Source organism: Glycine soja, chromosome 3 (assembly GCF_004193775.1).
Source record: "Glycine soja cultivar W05 chromosome 3, ASM419377v2, whole genome shotgun sequence".
NCBI classification, from domain to species: Eukaryota; Viridiplantae; Streptophyta; class Magnoliopsida; order Fabales; family Fabaceae; genus Glycine; species Glycine soja.
This window is the reverse complement of record NC_041004.1, coordinates 35,736,261-35,753,892: the sequence shown is the minus strand read 5'-3', so window position 1 is coordinate 35,753,892 and position 17,632 is coordinate 35,736,261. Positions and strand designations below refer to the sequence as shown.

At 33.4% G+C, this 17,632-nt stretch overlaps 1 protein-coding gene across 1 annotated transcript; it reads left to right on the top strand.

Annotated features, from left to right (window-relative positions):
* The first annotated feature begins 1,207 nt into the window (after positions 1-1,207).
* On the top strand, positions 1,208-5,737 carry LOC114406612 (putative SWI/SNF-related matrix-associated actin-dependent regulator of chromatin subfamily A member 3-like 1). The gene is made up of 3 exons (XM_028369370.1): positions 1,208-2,649; positions 2,892-3,174; positions 4,682-5,737. The coding sequence occupies exons 1-3, from the start codon at positions 1,261-1,263 to the stop codon at positions 5,479-5,481; spliced, it is 2,472 nt and encodes an 823-aa protein (XP_028225171.1). The 5' UTR covers positions 1,208-1,260; the 3' UTR covers positions 5,482-5,737.
* The last annotated feature ends 11,895 nt before the right edge of the window (positions 5,738-17,632 follow it).

The following is a 17,632-nucleotide window of genomic DNA, read 5'->3' as shown; positions in this document are numbered from 1 at the left end:
TTATTAATAAATTTTGTTCTTCCTTTGAAACAAAAATAATCATGACTGCTTGAGTAAAGAAAATAGAATAAATAGTTGAATTCATCATTTAAAAGTAAAAAAATTTAAATTTAGTTCTTGAAAAGAATTTGAGAGAATCAATCTCTTCCCTATTTGAACCAAGCTGTCGAAAAAGCTAACCAACTGATCCTTGCTCCCAAGTGAATTGACTAAGTTTTTTTTTTATTCCATTTCATTACCTTGTCCATTAATTAAGTTTTGTATTGCATGAAGCTCTTCCTCTTTTGTCTTAAGTTTCTCGTGTTCAAAAAATTGGTTTGAAAGAGCTCGAAGTTATTATTCCTTTCTTTGACGGTCTTTGTGACTCTGTCTTTGCAAGCAAAGCTGTAATGTCAATCAATATTTTTTTTAACAGCCAAACAATACATATATTAGATATAGAAGGATATATCAGTGGTACCATGAAGAACAAGACTACCCCTAAAACTGGAGCAACGAAAAAGTACATATAAGAAAACTACATATAAATTAATCCCCTATAATTTGACAAACTAAAGTTCGAATCTCAATTTGATAATGTCTTAATTGCTTTCAAAGACGAATGCGTTAGGAACAAAAAAAAAGAAAAATATTAACGACAAGTTCTTAAATTAGAAGTTGTATATGAATTTACGAATTTGATAGCGAAAAAATAAAAAATAATTATAATTCAACTTTTAAAAAAATAAACTTCTAAATGAGAATTTTCAATTTTCAATTTTATTATTAAAAAATAAAACATTATTATCTCCCTCTCTAAAACTTATTTTATATTTAACATAAAACTGAATGTCATTTTTGTCCTTATTATTTTTAAATATTTTTTTATCTTTTTTTTCAATTTTTAATTAGAAACATGAGTGTTCATTTCATTAATTTTTTAATTTTAAAATCATTAATTTAAAATAATAGCAGCAAAAAATCACCACGAAATCTACTGATACTTATAACATAAAATTTATATTATTTTAATAATAATTTGAAACAAAATTACCCATTTCAATAATAATAAATAAATAAAGGATTCTCTACAGCCTCTACTTATTTATTTTCTAGGCTTATATCCTATGTCCATGCTATTTTAAGTGAAATAAAAAAACACACACACACAGAGACACGTGCGCACACGAAGAAGTTTCATAATCTTTAAATACCCGCCCCTTTGTGAGCGTCGTTTGAATTCAAGCAAAACCCCAAACCCTCTCTTGAAGAAGGAGCGGCATGGATTGGCAAGAAGATGATCGTAGTTTCGAGTCTTCAGAATCGTCAGACAAATACCTGTTGGGCTTCATCATGTCCAACATCGTGGGCCTGCAGCACCACTCCGGCACCCTCCACGGCGAGCGTCCTCTGGTGGGCCTGGCCCGCGAGCCCCACAACCCGCACGACCCTCACGCCATCGTAGTCCTCAACACCCACAGCCTCTCCGTCGGCTACATCGAACGCTCCGTCGCCGCCGCCCTCTCCCCCCTCATCGACCAAAACCTCGTCAAAGTCGAAGCCATCGTCCCCACCGCCCGCAATGCCCACCGCATCCCCTGCCAGATTCACGTCTTCGCCCGCGTTTCCGACTTCAGCGCCGTCGAAAACGCCGTCGAGGACGCCGGGCTCAAGATCATCACCGGGTCCGACGCCTCCTTCACCCTCTCCGACTCCGTCGCCGTCAAGGAGACCCGCGCGCAGAAGAAGTCGTCCTCCGTCGACGCCATTTTCAAGAAAGTCAACCGAAGCTACACCGGCAAGAACCCTGCTATCCAAATCCTGGAGCCTCCGAGGACCATCATCAGAACAGAGCTTCTCCAGCACCAGAAGGAGGGTCTCGCATGGCTCGTCCATCGCGAAAATTCCGATGATCTCCCCCCGTTCTGGGAAGAAAATGAAGGCAAATTCGTGAATATCTTGACAGATTATCAATCGGATAACCGGCCTGACCCTTTACGAGGTGGTATCTTCGCCGACGAAATGGGGTTGGGAAAGACCCTAACTTTGCTTTCTTTGATTGCTTTTGATAAAAAGAGCCAAATGGGTGTCTCGAAGAAGTGGAGAACTGACAGAAAGGTTGTTACTTTGGAGAAAAGAAGAATGCGTGAAAGTGAGAATGAAAGTGAGAGCAGTTCCCCTGAGAAGGGATTTAGAACAAATGCAACCTTGGTGGTGTGTCCTCCTTCTGTTATGTCGACGTGGATCACACAATTGGAGGAACACACTGTGCCTGGTGCATTGAAGACTTACATGTATTATGGAGAAAGGAGGACGGATGATCCTTTTGATCTCAATAGGTATGATCTGGTGTTGACCACATATGGTATTTTGGCTGGCGAACACTGTATGCCCAAGATGCCGGCTAAGAATATGTATTGGCGGAGAATTGTGCTGGATGAGGCACACACCATCAAGAATTTCAATGCTCTGCAGAGTTTGGCGGTTAGCAAGTTGAATGCTCAGTGCAGATGGGCTGTCACAGGGACGCCAATTCAGAGTGGTTGCATTGATTTGTTTTCTATAATGGTCTTTTTGCGGTTTCAACCCTTTTCAGTGAGACAACAATGGAGAGAGTTGGTGCAACGATCTCTTAATAAGGGCAAAGACAAAGGGCTTGTACGTTTGCAGGTAACATCATCATTGATGTATGATTAGTTATTTTTCTGATCAGAGGTTGGTTGGTTGCCGTTGCAAGTATGCATAAACTGCAGTGTAACATTGGCTTAGGCTTGATTTTTATGCTGAAATGGGGTTGAATCTGAATTTTGGTGCTTAAATTTAATGATGCTTACTAATTATTCTTGGTGTATTTTATTTTTCTATCTTCTATTTTTTGTGTAAGGTTATGGTTTTCCTGGCTTATTTTGTAGATTTTGATGGAGGCAATTGCTTTGCGAAGAACAAAAGATATGACATTGGTGGGGCTGCCACCCAAAACCATTGAGATTTGTTATGTCGAGCTTTCTTTTGATGAACGTCAAATGTATGATCAGTTGAAACAGGATACAAAGATATTTTTGAGTAGGTATGCCCATGATGACAGTCTAGTGCCCCATTATTCTGCTGTACTAAGTAGGATTCTAAGACTTCGCCAAATCTGTACTGATTCAAAACTGTGGAATGTTCAGTCGCTACTCCTTACAAATATTGAAGGTATGTTTTTTCCTTTCAGATTTTTACTTGATAGTTTCCTCTACTTGGTCTACTTAGGTTTCTCAAGCTTTCTTTTTCAGTTCCATCATTGCTTCATCCTGAATTTAGTTTAAAAACATTATATGTCTAAGATTTTTCTCATTCAATTTCAAAGAAACTTTTACCAGCAATGACAAATAACAAAATAGTACCATATTGATTATTTCATGCATGTATCACCATCCTTAGAGGTCAGATCACCACTTTTGTTTTATCAAATAGTGAAAGGTACAAGAGAGGAGTAGCATCTGCCACTGACATTAGCAACTGTTTGTCTCTGGGTTGTTCTCACAGGCCATTGAGAGATTAAAGAAGTAGATTTAGTTGATAAACTGTTTAGTAGTTGAAGTTAGCTATTATGTCTTCAGCTAATTAAAGGGTTGGCATTGGGAGGTTGAGAGTGTCTTGTGGTCTTGAGAACATATCTCTGGATGAATGCATAAATTGCTGTTCATCTAAATGGAAATATTTCAGCTTTATGAAGTTCTGATTCTCTGAAGCGTTGTTTGTATGACATTATATGAATGAACTAAGATAGAACCGAGGAAGATCTATGTGGTTGAATAATTTATGTACCTATCTTATAAAAAATTGTTGTTTTCTTATTGGGGTGTGGAAAAGTACTTTCCTCCAAGTTCAATTATGTAGCTGTTGAACTGAAATCAATGTGTGCATACAATGGAAATGCAAGTTCTTGGGTAGGAGAGTAGGATGTGGACACTGATGGAGGATCAACCCTCCAATTCTATCATCACTTCAAATTGAGCTACATGCATATTGGCAGAATATTTTATTTTAAGCAATGAGGTCACAGTTACATGTACTGAGAAATGGAAGATTATACTCATTTCATCTTCACATTTAGATTTTCACAAATAGAATCTGTGATCGTATGTCCAAATGAATATGTGAATTGTTTGGAATTTAGTATTATGCTCTGGAACGTGGACCAGGGGAAGGGGTATAATAGAAATAGGAAGGTAGTAATTTACTTGATGATTTGTAGACCAACTTGGCAATTTCTGTCCCATTTTTTAATCTTTGCGGCTGTGAAACTCTAGATGGTGAATGACTTCTTAGCAGCTTAATTCAAATGGGAAAGGAAGGAATGCCTGCTAAAAGGAAAACAATTATTATGCAATTAGAAATGTCTCTTTGTAATCATTGCATTTGATTTGACTCTCCTTGGATGTGATTATTTATAATTAAGTTATTATTTTCTAATATTTTATATTATGAGTTTGCTATGCTTGATTGAATTTGCTTTGACCATTTGCAAAATGATTATTGTCAATAAGTCTGTTATGTAGTTAACTGATATTTAACAATATATTTGGCTATGTCATTAGTGATGGATTTCTGTTTTTGACTCAGTGAAACTTACAATTAAATTAGTATTCAGGAGAGTTATGAATCATGTATAACAAGGTTCTATTTTACTAACAGTTCATGGTTTGTTTCTAAGCAGATGCCTCCAATAATCCTGAACTGCTGCAAGCATTACTTGGGCAGGTGCAAGATGGTGAAGATTTTGACTGTCCAATTTGTTTGTCTCCCCCGATAGAGATTGTGATCACACGTTGTGCTCACATCTTCTGCCGAATCTGTATTCTGAGAGCTCTACAAAATAAAAACCCATGTTGTCCTCTTTGCCGGCGCCGCCTCAAAGAATCTGACTTGTTCTCAGCCCCTCCCGAATCTTCCAAGGTAGATAGTGCTGGAGAGTGCTCATCATCACAAACAGTGTTACCCTCCAAAGTGTCTACATTGATAAAACTTCTTACAGAATCGAGGGACCAACATCCAGCTGCAAAGTCTGTTGTATTTTCACAATTTCGAAAGCTGCTATTGTTAATGGAAGAGCCTTTGAATGCAGCTGGATTCAAGACCCTGCGTCTTGATGGGACAATGAATGCTAAACACAGGGCCAATGTTATTGAGCAGTTTCAATCCCAAGGAATAGATGGGCCAACAGTTCTGCTTGCAAGCCTCAGGGCTTCAAGTGCAGGTATAAATCTGACATCTGCCTCTAGACTGTACTTCATGGAGCCATGGTGGAACCATGCAGTTGAGGAACAGGCGATGGATCGTGTCCACCGCATTGGTCAGAAAGAGGCTGTGAAGATTGTTCGATTGATTGCTCAAAACAGCATTGAAGAACAAATATTGGTGTTACAGGAGAAGAAGAAACAACTGCCTAGGGAACCATCTGGGACAGGATTAAAGGGCATGGGCATAAATGATATACATTTCCTTTTAGATCACTAGAGATGGTTATTGGTTACATGAATGGGGCAGTGAGTTGCTGAATGTGAATTTTGTCTGTTTGATTCCCTCAAACTTTTGCTGTTGCCCTACAATTTTGTTTGACTGAAACGACAAAGGGTGTATGACTGCTTTTTGATATACAAAATTAAGCAAGTGTAAAGTTGTTGGATCAAATGAGTAGTTTTTTTAATGATGGTAAACAGCTATAAATTTCTGCAGGAATTTACTTTTTTTTTGGTTTAAAGGAGAATTTACACTAAAATGAGTTTTGGAATCTGTGCATTGTAATTTGCATGTTTTACAACTTTACCAATGATGCCTACTTGTAAAAGGGTTTGGTACCCCTGGTGCGCCTACTTATATATTATTATATTTTTGCTGAGCAAAAAACAAAAACAACTTTACCAATGATGCAATTCTAACTAGAGAAAACAATGATAAGTTGGCATGCATGCTTGGTGACTTTGGGATGCCCGAACACACTTAGTCACACTCATTAGTTTTTATTGTATGTAATAACTTCTTGAGTCGTGACTGATGCCAGAAATGGTTAATCTAATTATGCCTAATAAGTATATTTGTTTTGTATGTATTGTTTGTGTAATATTACACTACAAATAAACTTCTGTATAAAATAATTTTGGTAAATGTGATAAAAAAATACTAAACTAATTTGTGATTTATAGTTCAAAATATTTATATTTAAATACTTCTAAACTATTTGCTTAAAAAAAAACACGCATTTATAAATAATCTACTAATACATTTGCATATATAAGTCAAGAGAGAAAGTGGGAAACTAAACAAGCTAAATATCAAATCAAGTCATTTCTTAAGAAAATTTTTTATATTCTCCTTTTCTTGCTCTATTCGTGTGTCCATCCTTCAAAGAGTCTTCTAACATTTTGAGTTATTGTCATTTAATTGATTTGGAAAAAGAAAATGAAGTCGAAGTAGTATACAGTATACTGATAGAGATGACAAATGTTGCACTACTTATTTATTTTCTCTATATAGCTTGTCTTTGCCATTTTAAGAGAAATAATAAGTCCCAAAAAGAAAAACACACGTGTAGGTACGAAGAAGAAGCTTATGAATCTTTTAATACCCGCCTTGACACTGTTAGGAGTTTGGATTAGGTATAGGTTTTGAGGAAGAAGCTATAGTTACCAAAACATAAAAATGCATAAAGATATAACTTGAATATTTCTTAATGAGTCAAGAGTAGCGATAACAAATAGCATAATATGGGTTCACATATCACCAAAACCCAAATTAAATTAAATCTTGGGAATTATTTCCTGCCACCCACTTTTTTGTTTCATGCACTTCCAAAAAAATCCCAACGGACAAAAATACTCCTATCTCTCCTAAGCAAGTCCCACCTCCACCCAACCACCTAATACCACCACTGCAGCCATCCAACATCACACAAGCACCACAATCGCAACCAGCCAACAACAAACACCACCCAACACCATGCAAACAACACTACACAACACCACCAAATCCTCCATCTCACTCCAGAATTATGCTAATATAATTCTGAAAAAATATTTCCATAATGAGTTTTGTTTTCCAAAAAATCTTTTCTAGAATTATGTTAGCATAATTTTGGAAAAGCATATACGTAAAACAACACTCATTCTGATTTTTTTTTCAAAATTATGTTAACAAAATTCTATAAAATTATTTTCAAAAAACAACATTAAAAATTTCTACAAAAGTTTTTTCCAAAATATGCTAACATAATTCATGGAAAAGCTTTTCTGGAAAACAACATTCAATTTGCATGGTGTTGGGTCTTTGTGTGGTGTTGTTTTGGGTGGTTGAGTGGAGGTGGGACATGTTTGGAGAAGTAGGGGTATTTTTGTTTGTGTTGAGTCTTTTTGGGATGCAAGAAGCAAAAAAGGGAATGCAAGAAGTAACTCTCTAACATCTTGGTTTGTGAATTATGCGCCTGGGCGTTAAAGAAGCGGCTGCTGCTTTGGGCACCCAACATTTTTGTTGGGGCATCCAGCAACGTTGGTGAAAGGGTTAAAATGCCCTTCACCATTTTGATATAAAAAGCTAAAGTGACTCGTCCGTACGAGTCACTTTTCATTTCTCTCCTGCGGTGCTTCTTCTTCTTTCGTCTTCCTTCCGACACCGCTTCTTCTTTTTTTTCTTCTTCCTCTTAGCCCGACACGGCTTCTTCTTGTTTCGTCTTCCTCTTAGCCCGACACCGCTTCTTCTTCTTTCGTCTTCCTCTTAGCCCCAACACCGCTTCTTCTTCTTTCGTCTTTGGGTTAGCCTCGACATCGTTTCTTCCTCTTTCCAGTGGTCCTTTCGTTTTGTCTTCTTGGTGGGTCATCTTATTTGAGGTAAGTGGTTCCCTCTCAAGTTGTTATTGTTGATGTTGTTGAATGATTGTATTTGGTGTTGTTTGTTGTTCGTATGAATGACTGTTTGTTGTTGTTGAATGATTGCTGGAAAAAATGGAGTTTTGTGGGAAAAACCCATACGGATCGGTAATTCATATGGGTCATACGGATGATTCATACAGATCAATAATTTGTATGAACCATTGATCCGTATGAAATGATCCATATGTTTCATACAGATTATTGATCCGTACGGTTTATACGGATCACTGATCTGTAAGGTATTTTTTAATTAAAAATAACAAACTTGAAATTAATTTTAAAATTTTTTTTTTTGTGTGATTATGTTTCGTAAATTTTTTGTTAGTACTTTTTTAGTGTTGGTTATTTTGTAAAAAAAATTGTTAATTGGAAAAAAAATATATAGTGTAGACACCATACGAATTACTGATCCGTATGGTTTTTTAAATTTTTTTTTAATTGAAAATAATAAACTCCAAAATATATTTTTAAATTTTTTTATTGTGTAATTATGTTTCGTAAAAAAATTTTTAGTTATTTTTAGAATTTTTTTAGTGTTGGTTATTTTGTAAAAAATATATATAGTGTAGACACCATACGGATTGTTGATCCGCATGGTTCATACGGATTGACAATTCATATGAACCAGTGATCCGTATGTTTTTTTTAAAAAAAATTTAATTAAAAATATTTTTAAAATTTTTTGTGTAATTATGTTTTGAAAAAAATTTGTTAGTTAATTTTTAGAATTTTTTTAGTGTTGGTTATTCTATAAAAAAAATTTATTAATTGGAAAAAAAAAATATAGTGTAGACACCATACGGATTATCAATCCGTATGAACCATACGGATCAATAATCTGTATGAACCATATGGATCAATGATCCATATGTTTTTTTTTGTTTTTTTTAATTGAAAATAATATAGTGTAGACACCTTACGAATTGCCGACCAAAATTTCAAATATATTTCAAAATTGATGAAGCAAGAAGCAGGACATTCAGGCTATGCTCCACCGCCATCACGGTTAAGCACCCTCAACGAGAAACTGGAAATGGTTCTTGAGACTCTGCCTAGTAAGAATGTTTACCTTTTATGTTGATATGTTTATTCATACATGTGACATGTCTGTAGTTAGTTAGCTTTGGTAGTAGGATGTTATGTTTGGTCAATTGTTGTCAAATACCCTAATAAGTAGTAATATGGTATTGTCTGGCTCATCGTCTCATTAAGAATATGCCACTTGTGTTGGAGCTTAGTTTTCATTCACCTACTTTGACATTAATGGTGAAAAAAATTATGTAATTCTGATGACTAATTTTTGTCATGTTTTCCCAATGCTTTAAATTGTTTGATGTAACTATATGCTTTGGAACAACATCTATATGTCTGTTTCAGCTTATGTTTCTGCTACTTAACAGTTTTATTTGAAATCATTTTTCTTTCGAATATATGTTGAGTTAATAGATTAATAATTCTGCCAATTGCTAAGAATGAATTGGCGTTCATCATGACTGCTAATTGAATGTCAATTTTGTTATATCGTGCTTGAATGTGAATTATGTCAGAATTAACAAATGAAGAGCACGAACAATGCTGCAAAATGGCGAAGATCATGTTGAAGTTCGCGGTTCCACTAGATACTATTTTAAACACCGTTAACGCGAAGGGCTAGGTCATCTTCATTTTGATGTAATTAACATATCATTATTCTGTTATTTTGTGTAACTAACCAACCTTATTTTGTTATATCAAATGTAGATTTACGGTGAAGTTAGTAGGTCATTTGTTGTGAGGTGGAAAGACGTACTTGACCGTTTATGGCATTTCATTGACAAGGATGGAAATTTCCATACCGTTGTCTACAACCAAGATTTGGACAAATCAGCTATTATAGCAAGGTGGACAACACTAAGAGATTTTTATCACTTGACCGGAGATCATCAAGTGTCGTTAACTCATTATGGTAAGAGTGTATTCTTTCTCATCATATTCAAGAGCAGTAGCCTTCCAAAATCATTCTCAAGATGACACTCGTTATACCATCATGTGCCAAATTCTGTCACTTTCAAGGTGTATCTCACTCCGCACAAAGTTACCTGCAGCAACCTGGTAAGTAACTTTCTAATTTAGTTGCTAACAATTCTTTATCTTCTAAGTTTTAAATTTCATAAATTGTTGACATAACACTATTCTTAATATCAGGACATTCTAAGCACCATGTATTATTTTCTTAAAGACAAAGGCTGGACTTATTTGCATTTAGAGGACGTTGCAGAATGTCGGCTTGTGTTCAATCACTGGAGAAAGATAGTTAAAATTGGAGCTGGATGGAAATACTTTTGTGAAACCCTATCCTTCAAAGCTGGTATGAAAATTGTCTTCGAATTCCTTGATCCAATCGTTAATGATATTTTATTTTGGCCATGTTTATGAATTAAATTCAACATTATTAGGACTTGGAACATTATTACGACTTTGAACATTATTAGGACTTGGAACATTATTCCTTTTAATTATTATGAATTCCCTACCAATGCTTTTGCTACAAACAATTTGTCTAATATTATCCCTTTGTTAGTTACCAGTTTCTTATATAATAATTGTTTTACTATGTGTTGATCATAAATTTTTTACAATATTGAAGTAACATTGAGCGACAAACAATATCTTTTAGTAATTAATTTGGTCATGTTTATGAATTAAATTATTTTTAATCAATCACTAAATTAAAATTTAATTAATCTAATGTTAGTTTTAGTATTTTTTAAAAAATTTATATATATTATAATTTTTTTAACAATCTAATTACTAAATACATTTGTTTATACCACTATATAATAATATCACAAAATCAATATCTTTTTTATACCACAATAATATCGCAAAATCAATATTATTATAATTTCTAAAATTATTAAAAAAATTTCACACAATTGTTGAAATTGTTACAAAAAAAATTATTTTTAAAATCGATAAAATTATAATTCATATAATTAATTTTTTTAAAAAAATTACGAACCTATGGATCAGCAATCTGTATGTTTCATACGGATTGACAATCCGTATATTTCATACGGATTGCCAATCCGCAGGTTTGTAAAAAAATTTCTCGTAACTCTTCTTCTCCAGCAATGAAAGCCGACCAAACTTTACCGTATACTCCTGAACAACGCACGTACACCACCGAAGACCAAATACGCTTCGAAATCGACCTTAACGGAAGCAACTTACATTAAGTGACCGAGATTTTGCGGGGGAAAAAATGGCGCTGTAGAAATGAAAAACTGCTCTTGTTATTTATAACCAAGAATACATATAAGAGTATTTTCGGCATTTATGAAACTTATTGGGTGCCCCAGCAAAAATGTTGGATGCCCCAAGCAATTCCCTAAAGAAGCTTGGGGCAGCCCGCTACAATTATTATAAAAAATCCTCTATCTTATTTAGTTTACCTACAATTAATCTTTTACAGCACTTTCGGATTCAATTGCAAGCAACAAAAGAAAAAGTTCATTAGACTCAAATATAAAAAAATTAATTTCTTTAATCATATTTAATGATATAATCTCAAAAATATCATTTAATTAATTAAGGTTCTTCTTCTAATGACTCTTTCTTATTTTCAAATCAAGCTCAAACTAAGGACATTTTAAGAAAAATTATTACTCCCTCTGTTCCTTTTTATCTCTCTTTTAAAGTTATTTTGTAGAAACTAATAAATGGAATAAATTTTCTTGATTATAAGTAAATAGTTGTTGAATTTCCTATTTTATCTCTTTTGTTTTTCACTTCATAATAAATACATGTATAAATTAATTAAAGATTAAGAGACAAGTAGAGATAAAAGAAAAGAAAAGATGACTAATGTGATATTTAACTTTTCAAACGATATAATAATAGAACAGATTATTTCCAAAATTTGACAATTAAAAAGAAACTAAGGGAATATATTTTAAATGTGATTAATACAATTAAATGAAATTAACTGATTACTTAATTAATGTAACAATTAGTTTTTTTTCTTATATTTTGAGTTTAAAGGCAATATAGATATAACATTAGTAATATATTAATAAATTTTGAAAAACTATCAAACTTATTACAATTAATTAAGAAATAATTATAGACTAATACCTTTAGTTTTGCATAATAACCAATTAATAAATGTTTGGATTCAAATTCTCATTAATGATATAATAAAAATTCATTATCTTGTCTCCAATACCTAATACTAATTGTGAATTTAAGACTCGTTTTCTATTAAATATCTCCTTATTTAATATGATTTATTAAATGAATAAAAGAATAAAATAAAGAGTAAATTACATTCGCACCCTCTATATTTTTCTCAAATTGTACCTGACATCCTTCCTTTTTTTTTACATTACTTTTACTCCCCTTCTGTTAACGTCGTTAACTAACATCAATTGAAATATGTAAGCAGACAAAATTGTCCTAACATCTTTGTTACACTTGCACCCCCTATGTTTTTCTCAAATTACACCTGATATTCCTTCATTTTTTTTACATTACTTTTACCTTCCTTTTGTTAATGACGTTAATTAACATCAATTGAAATATGTGAGTAGACAAAATTGTCCTAACATATTTGTTAAATGCTCAATAACAAATTAATAATTGACCCTGTGAATGGACATTTCTTGAGGCAATAACAATTTTTCTTTTAATATTTAATTCTTACTTTATTGTTGCTAACACTTGAAGAAGATGTAATTGTTGATTGAGACATTATATCAAACACCTAACCATCAAAAATAAATATTTCAAAGAAAAAAGTTAAAAACACAAATATAGGAGCAAAATACTAAAATCTAAAGCAAATGACCATATTCAATCAATAGGGCATTGCTGGGAACACATCCAACAAAAAAGCAGCAACCAAATGACCCCAAAAAATTGAACTAAAAAAAGAAGAAGGAATGGTGTTAACACATGCATACTAATAAGGTGAGTTCACGTCCAATTTGATAAAAAAAAGTAAAAGAAGGAAGAATGTTAAAATATTTTCAAGTTGAAAATGGTATTGTCTTGTATGGAGTTAAGAACAAGAAGATGAGGGTATTTTAGACATAAATTTTTCATTAAAAGTTATGTGACCAACACATGTCTATTTTTTGTTAAATTATTAAATGGGGTTTAGGAGGGAGGGGGTCTGGGTGTAAAGTGGGTTAAGAGAGTTTTTTGTAGGGTACAAAAAAGGAGGCGTGTCGGGTACTATTTGAAAAATACACAGGGGGTGCAAGTGTAATTTCCTCTAAAATAAATGAAATGAAATTGTCATTGATTAATATTATTTTCTTCCATTTCTTTTGATGTTAAGGTTATTAATTGCATAACAATTTCTATGTGACTTAATTACAAAATATACTTATGCACAACAATTATCAAAACGACACAAGGCAACTTTGTTCCCCATAGATGTCACAACCAGAGCATCCAAGTCTTGTTCATGAGGTATGGACTGGTGTGACAATCAATCAATACTTTGGACATGCATCACGTGCCTCCAACAACCCTTGTACATTGATCAGCCAACAACAATTCCTTGAAATGATTGGAAACTTGAAGGATGAGTTGAGGAAAGAAGTAAAAGAGGAACACAAGAAGAGTCTAGAGAAAATCAGACAAGAGGTTAAGAAGGCCATCAAAGTTGAGTTGTCCCAAAAGCCATAGCAGCACTCACCCCGGTCAAGGCCAATATACAACTATTAGGTGCACGTTTGAGCACGAATGGGAGCTGTGTTGAAGCTATTGCAAATCCATTAGGTGAAGAGCCTCCTGCTATTGATATGGCTATTATAGGGTTGTATGTAGTATGTGATCTCCGTACATGCCCGATGGCCTTGGGAAAAGGATATGATAGTGCGACCATCATACACAATGTCCCTTATGCAGATGGTGTGGTTAGGGTGACTGTTGCAAAAGCTTATGACGATGATGCTCAAGTCCCTTTTTCTGATGTCAGAGATTCAGTATGTCATGCAAGCCCTTGACACATTCATTAGATGACGACACATCTTGTAAAACCTGTATCCCATGAGGTATTTGTTTTCCTGCAAAGATATTTAATCAATGTTACATTGTTAAATTTTTTTCATAACATTAACTTAATTTTTATTTTCATTAACCATATAGAATTTAGACAATCATGTGCCAAAACCGGTTGGAGTTGTCGGAAAGTCCAATAAAGTGGTTGCAGTTGATCCGCTGGGTGAATTGATTCGAAAGGTATGTTTACCAGAAGCATGTTGAGTTGTCATTGGATGGGACGAAATTTGGGATTCCTAATGTAAAAGCATCCTTCTTCATCACACATTCTGATGTAACTGAAATAATAGCAGGTGACAAATGTTTGAACATATCTATATGCAGTTGTGGATGATGTAAGTAAATTCAATTACAAGTTCTATTTTTTATTAACTAAGCATAATATCCCTTATCATATATAAGTGTGGATATTAATGTCAAATGTTCCAAATAGGTTTATGGATGATTGGAGTACAAGCTTAGGTGTATGATTTCCTTAGGCCTCAGTCTATACACAATGTAAAGGAAAGACATCATGAATGTCAACATTACATTGAAACAAGGTTCAAGGAATCACAACGAGAGGTGTACTTAGGAGCTTACATGAATCAGTAAGTTAAATTTATCTAGTACATTCAAAAAATATTTGCATTATACGTACCTTATTATAGTTGTGAACTTTAAGGCACATTGACAACTTCTTCTTGTGTGTCTTAGGGACAATATTGTTGTTTGGTTTTGTTTTTTGCATAAGAAACCAGATATTAACATAAAAGCTGCAATTAACAAGTTATGTTTTAAAGTATAACTCATTTACTGTATTATGAAGTAAGAAACATAAATAGATTTTTGGTCTTGTATAGGTTGATGTTATTTTTTAACCAGTGCAATGAAGACATTAAACACTAGTTTGGAAGGTAAATTGGATCAACCTACACCTCGGTGGATTGAAGTAAAGGTTAGTCATTTAATCAATGGTTTTTTCGGATTAGTGACATTTTGTAACTTTGTCAGTAGAACATGTTATATGTAATTCATCTTGAATTTAGAGCCATGTTCAAATTGGAGGCTGTGAGTGAATATTATGTCATGCATTGGATGTGGAACATAGTCAGTGGGGTTTGAAGAATGAATGGAACATGGTATATTTACTATAACAAGTTTCAATTGTTAGTTTGGTATCACTTTCTAATTTAGTGTTTCATGTAGGTCACTAATTTGTATTTTTTACATTTTGTAGTGGTTTTATGATGGAACAATGTTAGACACCAAGGTCATAACAACGCTTCGCAAGAAATGGGCAACATATTATTTACAAGTTAAAAGCAATGCATTTAGACAGCTTTAGATGATATAGGACGAACTAGTATGGTGTATTTGATGTTTACTATAAACATTATAAACAACTTTGTTTAGCAATTGACCTTTAATTTAGATAATATATATTTTTTTCAATTTGTCTACACCAAAGCCGTTGGACAATGCTTTGTAATTGCAATGTGCAGTTGCATAATGCTTTGTAATTGCAATGTGCAGTTGCATACTGAGTATAAGGGTCTTTTTGTGCTGGCAGAGTGTCGATATTGCATGTTTGTGTCCAACTGATAATTTTCATAGTCCTATTGACAGCCTTGTTTGATTTGTTAAGCTAGAGACAACCTTGTATTTGCTCAAGAAGATTATCAAGTAACACTCCACCTAGTGAAAGTAAATGAAACACTTAATGTTGGCCTTAAAAAAGTTGTAAGTTTCATCGATATTAGAGTAATTTTATTTGTTTACCATTGCAACAAACAATGAATTGATGGCTCAGGAACTGGAGGTTTGTGCCATGTATCTAAGATTTGATATGTATTTTATATATTAGTCTAATAGTTGTTTGATATTTATAATTTAGATGTATCTAATTTTGATGACCATTTGGAGGCTTCTGAAAACGAGGTTCACCACCTTTCTTCAATTTATGTTGAGTATGCTTGTGACTATGAGTTTAGATGATGGACTAATCCTGTAGTATCAATTTCATTGGTTCAGGGTTGTAATTTAAGCAGTGTCGATCTAGTGCAATCCTTTTAGATGATGGACTAATCATGTAGTATCAATTTCATTGGTTCATTGGTTCAGAAATCATAATGTTTTTTATGGAATGAGAACAAGATGATTTTTTTACCCATATTAAACAGTTGGCTTAACGAGACATTCTAAATGATATATGCCTGAATTTTTTATTATACCTGTCCTGCCTTGGTCCTGTGTTTGCTGAAGAATTTGAACCAATCTCCCATTCAAAATTTTATTGGGGATGTATTGCCAATGTTATTTCATTCAGCAGAAGAACTTGCAAGATGTCCCCTGAAAACAGAAAGTATGAAATTCTGGATATGGAGATTTATTTCTGACCAATTTTTAGTTTTTGTTGCTTCAAATATCCTTTTTCTTTTTCACTAACTAATAATTTTTTTACGGGTAATTATTTCATCTTATAAAGGAAAGGGATAAAACAAAAATGCTGGTTATTTTCCTTGACTAGTTATACTTGTTCATTCTTTTATCTTATTAGTTCAGGCAATCACTTTATCAGTCTGTATTGTTTCTCACTACAATGCTCTGCCAGCTTTGCTGGTGTCAAATAATTTTTCTGAGATCAAAAGCTATGTGTTTAAGGGATATAGTAAGGATAATGTTCACAGTATGGTGTACTCTGGTGAGTTATCTTTCCTACAATAGTTGTTTTTTCTTTGATTGCATTTTGTATCCTTTTTTTTATTTGGTCTCATATTCTTTTTCTTTGTCCCTTTATCTTACTGCTGACTAGCAGATTCCATAGAGAGATTCCACATCTCAGCACTTATCTTATTTGTTTTGGCTCAAAATATTCTGAAGGCAGAAGGACCCTGGTTTGGAAGTTTTATCAGTGTTAGATTATTTAAAATTATACCATCTAATATATATTGCATAAGTTTATCTAGTGGAAATAAATTTCCTTGCTTGGCTCGATCTGGCCCCTAACATAGTTATTTTGTGTGGTGCAGAACATCTCTTGGTTTATCTATTTGAAATGGCTATAGATGTGATCAAGCATTCATTCATTGCCAAATTCAACATTTCACCCATTGCATATTCTGAGTTTCTTGAAGTCCTATGTAAACATGTATTGTAATTTGATTTTGTGTGGATGTTAGCTGTGCAATATGATTAGTAATTACTGCTTAAAAGGGCCTAAATAGCTGGAACCACTTTGGTATAATATTTATTAGTAATTACTGCTTAAAATGGCACAAATAGCTAGAACCACTTTGGTATAATATTGTTTATTTTATTCTAATCGCTATTCAAAGCCTAAATTTTCAGTGGATTCATGTGAATCATACTCAAATGTACCAACATCTTCCATACTCAATTGCAAAATGTTTTTGAAATCAGTTTGTTTTGATGAGAAAGGGACTGTATGGATTCCTGAGTTCCTAACTTTTTGTTCGTCAGCATGGACAAAACAGAAATATAATTGAGTTGCTCTAAATTTTTCAAGAGAATATAACTTTTGGAGAAACAATTATATGATAAATTTATTAGTTTTGGGGAAACAATGAAGGAGACCACTTGATTAAGAGATATAGGTTCTTTTCACTTATACTAAATATTGTTGATTTTAATATAATTATATAACTATTGATAACACTAACAAACCCACCTCCTTAATTATATTGAAGCATATA